The sequence below is a fragment of the Thamnophis elegans genome, chromosome 3 (genome assembly GCF_009769535.1).
Source record: "Thamnophis elegans isolate rThaEle1 chromosome 3, rThaEle1.pri, whole genome shotgun sequence".
NCBI lineage: Eukaryota > Metazoa > Chordata > Lepidosauria > Squamata > Colubridae > Thamnophis > Thamnophis elegans.
The window spans coordinates 31,810,083-31,818,393 of NC_045543.1; the positions used below are offsets into that span (position 1 = coordinate 31,810,083).

General features: G+C 42.2%; 1 protein-coding gene across 1 annotated transcript in view; it reads right to left on the minus strand.

Annotated features, from left to right (window-relative positions):
• Window positions 1-7,875, minus strand: part of TNFRSF21 (TNF receptor superfamily member 21) — a 42,568-nt gene extending 34,693 nt beyond the window's left edge. Inside the window, 1 exon segment of the mRNA XM_032212651.1 lies at window positions 7,417-7,875. Coding sequence (XP_032068542.1) covers window positions 7,417-7,602 — 186 coding nt within the window. The 5' untranslated portion in view covers window positions 7,603-7,875.
• Window positions 7,876-8,311: the final 436 nt, after the last annotated feature.

An 8,311-nucleotide genomic window follows, 5' to 3' on the forward strand; every position in this document is an offset into this window, starting at 1 on the left:
CTATTGACAACAGAAGAGTACACTTCAGTAAAAACAAGAAAGTTTGATGTAAAGTGGATGACCAGTTTATTTCTCTTTTTAAGTCCCCAACTCACCTATTTGTCTTTTTGAGAAAGCAATTGCAATAGAAGACAATGATTGACATGAAAAATTGTTTAATCTAGCTCCCAGGCAGCTCTGCCTTATTTTCAAACTGACTTGATCAGAATTCAAATGCTCTTTCTCATCCTATAGAGCAGTGTTTTTCAACCTTTTTGTGCAAAGGCACACTTTTTTCATGAAAAAAATCACGAGGCACACCACCATTAGAAAATGTTAAAAAATTTAACTCTGTGCCTATATTGACTATATATAAAGTAATTCTCCCGGCACACCTTACACTATGTCACGGCACACTAGTGTGCCACGGCACAGTGCTTGAAAAACACTGCTATAGAGAAAGGGCCAGTTCCAACTGCCCCTTGTTTTTGCAACAGTAAGATCTGTTAGCATGTTGTTGTCAACTAATCTGCTGCTTAATAGAATCCTTTCTAATCCCAAATACCAGGTCCACTCAAAAACTCTGGCTCAGCTACAAACTTTGTAAGAGAGCAGATGTTTGGTCATAACCTTCTCGTGGGTGCTTCTATTACCTCCTCGGTCCATTTCTTCTATTCCCAGTGAGATATTTCCACTGGCTGGTATGCCAGAAATATATATGTTCAAAATTGCAAACGATGCATTTCCCTCAACCTGTAGGGAACTTCTCTTCTTTCTTTTCTTATCTTGCAGGAGCACACATCATATGCATACAATAATTGTATTGGTTTTATCAAGAATCTTAAGGTTGGGGATGATAACAATCAATATTGATCAATCAATACAAAATGAATGACTGCTTACTGGGTATAGGAAGAACAACAACAAAAACCTACTGGATTTATAGACACTTACACACACATCATTTAGCAACTACAGCTGGTATCCTCAATTCAGTCATTAAGCAAAGCAGTTGCTAAATCAAACCACAACTGTGCTTAGGATCTTATTTCAGCTTTCCTTTGCTTTGCAGACCTACAAAGGTCCTAAGTGGGAGGATTGGTCTCAAAGTTACTGTTTCATTACTACTGCAACTATAAATGATCATTGTCTGAGGCAATTGCTAAATGAGGACACTGCATTGTGTTAAGTTTGCTTGTAATGAAAGCATGATATATAAATATGAACACATTATGATTGGTTGTTGGCTTATTTATTGTAAGTAAGGATGAGCATGATGTATGAATAGCCATCATTTTCTGGTGTATTCCTGGTTTACCCTGTACCCTGCTTTCTAATCAATCTATAGCAACTCAAGGCAAACAACTAGTTAAGACAGAGGAAAAACAAAGCAGTGTATCTGTAAGATTCTGGCATGTTCATCAAAGCATAATTAAAACAATGGCTTAGCATACAATGACAGTATTTGCACACTATGCAAAGCCAAAAACTGCTTTGACAAATATCTGTTGGGCAAATCAGTTTATCATGAGTCAGGCATATAACGCTAGGATTTTTAACCAACAAATCATAACTTCACATTACATTTGTTGGTGGAATGTAAAATTAAGTTTCTTTCATAGAATGAATCTGGTTAAAATAAATCATAATTTGAGTTAAGTGTAAAGCATGAACCAAGCCAGTCCAAATCAAATACTCACTATAAGAACAAGAACCATGATTGACTAGATCACAAGGTAACAAGATTCCTAAAAAAACAACAACCATGCCATCATTGACCATATAAAAAGAATGAGCCAGCACATACAAAATAAACATGCAATGGGTAATAACTTAATTTAATAGAATATTTTTTATATTACTTTCAGGGGTTAGTGAGTAACATGCAAATATTTTCCAACTGCTAATTTCTTAACATTTAAAGTTTTTGACACTTGAAATTATCTTGAAAAATAAACTTTAAAATCAGTGAACACCTATTAATGCTGCTTAAGTTTTCAGACAGGTTAATATTTGCTAATACTAGTTGGACTGCTTAAGTATCACTCAAAGGACTGAATACTCCTTTCCTTTTCGATGCTCAGATTTATTTCTAAGAAAGCACTTGAAATAGCTCAAAATAAGCCACTGTTAACAAAAAAAGTAATGTATCAGTGGCAAGTTATTAAATCAGGAAGGTAAAGACATTAAAGACAAAAGAGAGGGGGAAACTAGTTGGGTAGATGAGTTGCTAACCAATAACTAGGTCAACAATCAATGCATAGGAATGTGAATTAATGACAGCTGCACCCTTTATTACTGGGGCAGCAGATTAATTCAATGACAGGCTGAGAAGTTCAAATCTGAATGAAATTATTAGCCTTGTATTAGTAGAAAAATCATATATGGTCTATTATATTCAGAAGTGATAGTTTAGTTTAACATTCTTGTGTTTAAAGACAGATGCAGCAATACTTGCAGGGCATTTCAATTCAGAGGGACCAGTTGATTATACTGAATACCAGGTATCTCTTCGAATATTTAACACACTCTTAACGGGTTCATCCACTTACTGGGAAGGGAGAAATATACCTTCTATTCTGAAAATAGGTGGTTTATGCTGTTTAATATTATGTGTGCATATGAATGTATAATAGCAACAGAAATTATGGTACTGTTTTTTCTTAAAACTTAGTTTTGTAATTTATTTACTCCCATGGGGTTGCCTTGTTACGATATAATGTGAAATGGCTGTGTCATTCAAACTGTATAAAAAATGAACCTGAAGTAGAGAAATAGCAGACATCATGGCCCTCTCCTTCCTGCTCATTCATGGAGATGCTTGCAAATCAGATTTCTAGGCTGTACATTCTAGTTATTATAAATAGGATGGAAGTTACATTTTTCAGGCTAATAATCAGTTGCTTTTCCATTATATCTGATTAGAAGTTTTATCTTCAAAGTCTAAGTAGAATGTTCTATTGACACATTTCTATCAACTGTACATATAATCATACATATGTACCAAAAGTACATTTACAGATTAGGTGAGACTTGGCTTAATGGCACTAAATGTGAAAGGGATCTTGGAATCCTAGTGGACAATCAATTAAACATGAGCCAGTGGTGTGCAGCAGCAGCCAAAAAAGCTAATGAAATCCTAAATTGCATTAACAGAGGGATTCAATTAAGATCAAGTGAGGAACTAATACCACTCTATCAAGCCTGAGTAAGGCCACATCTAGAGTACTGCATCTACTTTTGGTCACCATACTAGAAAAAAGATGTTGGAACTCTAGAAAAAGTGCAGAGAAGAGCAACCGAGATGATTGGGGTACTGGAGACTACAACATATGAAGAACGATTACAGGAACTGGGCATGGCTAGTCTAGTGAAGACAAGGACCAGGGGTGACATCATAGCAGTGTCCCAATATTTGAGGGGCTGTCACAGAGAGGAGGGGTGCAACCTATTTTCCAAGACCCGAAGGCTAGATAATGAACAATGGATGGAAACTGATCAAGGGGAGATTCAAGCTAGAAATAAGGAGAGATATTCCTTATTTTTGCCTTCATTCATGAGAGATTTTCTAACAATCAGAACAATCAACAAATGGAACAGCTTGCCTTCAGAAGTTGTGGGTGCTTTATCACTGCAGGCTTTCAAGAAGAGACTGGACAGCCAATTGTCAGAAATGGTGTAGGGCCGTGATGGTGAACCTGTGGCACACAGAGTCTTGTCTGTGGGCATGCAGGCGGTCGCCCAAGCTCAGCTCGACCATACGTGTGCATACGCGCCTCCCGCCAGCCAGCTGATTTTTGGGTTTCTGTTGCATATGCGCGGGGAGCGAGATGCATGTGGGAGATGTCCACATGCATGGTGGATGGAAGATGCATGCACAAGGGCGGGTTGCACATACGGGGGTGTCACACGCATTGCATTATGAGTGCGGATGCGCAGGCTTGGGCTTTTGGCACACGATGACAAAAAGGTTCACCATCATTGTTGTAGGGTCTCCTGCTTGGGCAGAGGGTTAGACTAGATGATCTATAAAGTCCCTTCCAATTCTATATTCTGTAAAATGGAACTGTTTCAAGTGATACAGGCATTAGAAAGCTCTCCTTCTAATTTGATACATATACAGATTGAAAGAAGCAGTGAAATATGGATAGGTGTCAAGCCTGAGTCTGACCGGGCTGTAGCTGGTTCTTTTTCAGTAGGGACTTTGTTTCTATCATGAGTTATTTAGGAATTGCCAAACTTTGTGACTGTTGAGAATTATAACAGTGATGAAAAAACAGCTATGACCAATCCTCACATTTACAACCCTAAAACCTGTACAGCAAAGGAATGTTGAAGTAAGATCATAGGAACAGTTATGATTTCATTTAGTGAGCACTCCACTTAACAACCAAGTGGCCAGTTCTAATTATGGTCACTAAATGAATATTATTTGTATTATAAAAACACCTGCAAGACATAACAGAAAATACAAGTGTAATTCTGACTACAGAGAGTAAAGCCTGGGGAAGGATGTATTAGCATATAAAGAATTCTTATTTATAAAAGGCAGCAAGTGAATCCTAAACCTAAACCTGAGAATTTAATAATCTAACCTGGTCAAAATTAGGCCAAACGAGGGGCCTTCCTGGAAGTGGTCCTGCTGGAACCCACATCAATCTTGTCTACAAAAGAAGGTGGACTCCCTTTAACTGAGTTTAGCATTTAAAAAAAAATCATTATTCTTAAAGCATAATCGCTCCTTGAAGAAGCAAAGAATTGATGTTGCTGAAGCACCCTTGGATATAAAAATAATATCAAAAGATTAACACTGCACCAAACCCCAGTTCTAGCCAAATTCAGCTTTTATAAAGGAATCAAATTCACAAGCCTCCAAAATGAAAAACAAACTTCGTGTTGTCCTTGAAAAATGCTGAATGTACAGCAACCATAGCAACAGTACAGTTCGCATCCAATAGCTATGCAACTGTACCAACCTCTGTGAATCTCCTGTCCAGTAGAAAAAATTCCCACTTGTGACAACAAAGAAGAGGAGAAACATGTCATTATCACACTAATGACGATCATTTTACCATTGTTCAGAGATACGAGAAATGAGCCAAAGGCATCCTACTCTTTTCTCCCATTATGTCATTATTAACTCTGGACAATCCTTGTGCAGGCATGGACCAGGACTGAAAACACTTTCTTAATCTATAATCTGGTTTGCCCATTTTTTTTTCAGCTTCCAAATGCAAAACCTCAGGTCCAGCACACATCACGCCTTCTAAACCCTTGACTATGGTTTCAGATCCCCCTCTGGATTTGCTACCAAATTGTGATTTGAATATGACAGAAAGATGAAACTATGCATACTAAGATCAATTAAATTTTATCTCTCTACTTAAATCTGCCCAGGCTTTTCCATATTTTGAAGGGGTTTTTCTGCCCGCCATTCAAAAATTGTCTCCCTCCAGCCTCAAGTGTTATATAAGAATCCTATCAAGAAAGCAAACTGTGGTTTGCAAAAAATAATAAATGAATTTGCTAAACTATCCTTCTCTTCCTAAAGAACACATTACGGCTTTGTGTTATGTTTGAAATACGTTTGGCATTTTAGACCAGTACTGGGAAAACATTCCTAGACCTGGCAGACAACAAAATGCTCAGGTTCTAAACGACCTCTAGGATCCTGGTAAATAAAAAAAAAGCAATTCCTATGTGCCAGATGTTGCAACAGTATCAATGCTGATAAAAAAGGGCTAAGTAAGACTTCAACAATATTTTGTAACACTTTTCCAAACACTTCATTTAAATTAATCAATGTTATATGAAATGGAAGATGAGAAACTGAAGGCAACATAGTATCTTGCATCAGGAGTCTACTGAGAGATCTGAACAAGATCATTTGCACACCCGCACAGCCTCTTAAAAGATGGTGGATAGAAAACTGCAGGTAATATCTGTGTGGCTTCTATATGGCACTTTTGTACTGGTATGGACCTCCACTTAATATTCCTCACAGCCTTACAGCAAATCCTTACAGCCATGAATGTCTTGCTACAGCCAATTCAGAGGATTACTCAAGAATGAACTGGGGAACAGGCAAATTACACTTTTGCCTCCCTTCAAGACTGCAAATATAAATGTAATAAATAAAATCAAGAAAGCAGCATATTGGTGCAGCAAGAATCCATTCAAATTCTTAATGATTTGCTTATCAAGTATTTGAGGGCATGATCTAGAACCCTGCTAGTAATTCATTTTCAATGAAAAGCAACACTGGAACTAAAGAGGAATTAAATAACCGCAGCTCAGTCCCTTAATCCCTCACGCCTATAATAGGCCAAAAACTGAACAACAACACATTTGTCCAGCCCCTGTCTCCTGAACAAAGCAACTGTGGCTGTAGCAGAACCATTCATTTCATAACCTCAGCTCTTCACTCTTTTTCTCTCTGGATGCATGCCCTGAGACACACCAGAAGAGAGCATTTGCAAAGCCATTGTTATAATCATGATATGTGGAAAGCACTAACTAATCTCTGGTTTGGGACTGCAGTTTGGGTCAAAGATGCTTGGGGGGTTCCCATATTTGACACCCAAGAGTTCAGAACTCTTCTATGACAATCTTCCTCTATTCCAGTTCTTGCATTAGCCATCTCTTTCCAGCCCAGGAATGGGGATGTTTTCCGTAAAGGTGTAAAGGCAGCCTATGGAAACTTCTCCCTGTCTGCCAGAAAAAGGAGACACTGTCTATCCTAGGTAAATAACAGCCCACCCCCCTTCCAGCCTGAGGGAGGAGGTGAGCAGTTCCCCGGTTGGGAAAGGGGTGATTCATAGGTTTCCCTGCTGCAGTGCCACTGGTCCATGACTTGGCAAATTGAAACATCTCTCCCCACCAGTCTGGTGGCAGGACTCCTTTGGCAGATGGAAGAAATGAGACCCTGGAGGTATCTTCACACACGAACTTTGGAAGGAAGCCCAGCCCAGGGCCAACCCACTGCCTTTCCCTAGTTTCTGAACATGTGGGATGAGCAGCGGTTGTGAGGCTTCCCCACGCCAGCCTTCCCCTTGGATAACGATTGCTCCCTTGTTTGAAGGCCACTTGAGGCTAACCGCCAAAAAACGCCTCCCATCATAGGCAGGTTGTGACCTGAGTCGCCCCAGGTCCGGACGTAAGGCTCAAGGCTTCCAAAGCAAAGGCGGCTGCTTCTCCATACCCGGGAGAGCCGGCGCGTTTCATTTTCGGAGCACGGACCGCTGGAGTCAAAGATGGTTGGATGGCTCAGGGCGCAGCTCCCCGAGCAACAGCATTGCGGAGGGACTCGCTCCCCGGTTCCTTCCCTCCCCCTCTCCCTGTCCCCACAAGCCACCTACCCCTCCACCGCAATAGGGAAGCTCCCGAGGCGCTCGGCTCTTCCTTTCTCTCGCCTGCATCCCTGACACGGTGACTCACCAGGAGAAGGCTGGAGACCAACGCGGCTCCTCGGGTGGCCTTGCGGAAGGCGGTGGCGGCGGAAGCCCCATGGCCGGCGCTGGGTGCGGGAAAGATGCTTTCGGCGCGGTCGGAGGCCGTTACGAAGCCATGGAGGCCGAGAGCTGAGAAGGGCGCGCCTTGCCCATCGCCGGAAGAGCTGCCCATCTAGCAGCCCCGCTGCCCCATTGCCGGGCAGGGGATGGGCAAGGGACGACTCGGGAAAGGGCAGGGCGGGAAGGGAAGGGGGCTGGCGGGGCTTAGCAAAGGGCAGTCCCCGGGCACCAGGGAACGCTGGCAGCACCGGGGTCCGGGGCCAGCCGTGCAGCTCCTCGGCGGTAGGAGCCGAAAGAGACAGGAGGAGGACTGCGCTCAGCAGGAGAAGCGGCCGGCTTCCCATAGCGACTTGGGGGCGGCGGGAGACTCCACTCCCATCTACCTCTCTGCTCAGCCTGTTTCGAATGACCAGAAGGGCGGGGAAACGTCTGCGCCCAAGGCAGCCGGTGGGCGGGAAGAGAGGCGGCGAGAGCGCACATGGGCCGAGAAGGAGAGGCGGGGCCTTCTTTTGTTACATCATCTTTTCAGAAAGACTGCCCAGCCCCGTCCTGCCCAGCCCAGCCTAGCCCAAAAACCTTTCGTCGGACTCAAAACTACTAAGAAGGATAATGTGATTCATCTCCTTTTCCATACTAAGTGCCTGAGCTCGTCCCCAAAGGGGCTTTGGGTTAGATGCGATTAGCTCCATTCTACAGGAACAGGAATTGGGCACCCGGGCTCTCCCAGGCGTGTTAGATTTCGGGGAGGCTCTATAAATCAGTCTTGTACGGTAAGGATGGGACGTCATCTTAAGTTTAGGCAGCAAACCCGGCTGTATGTT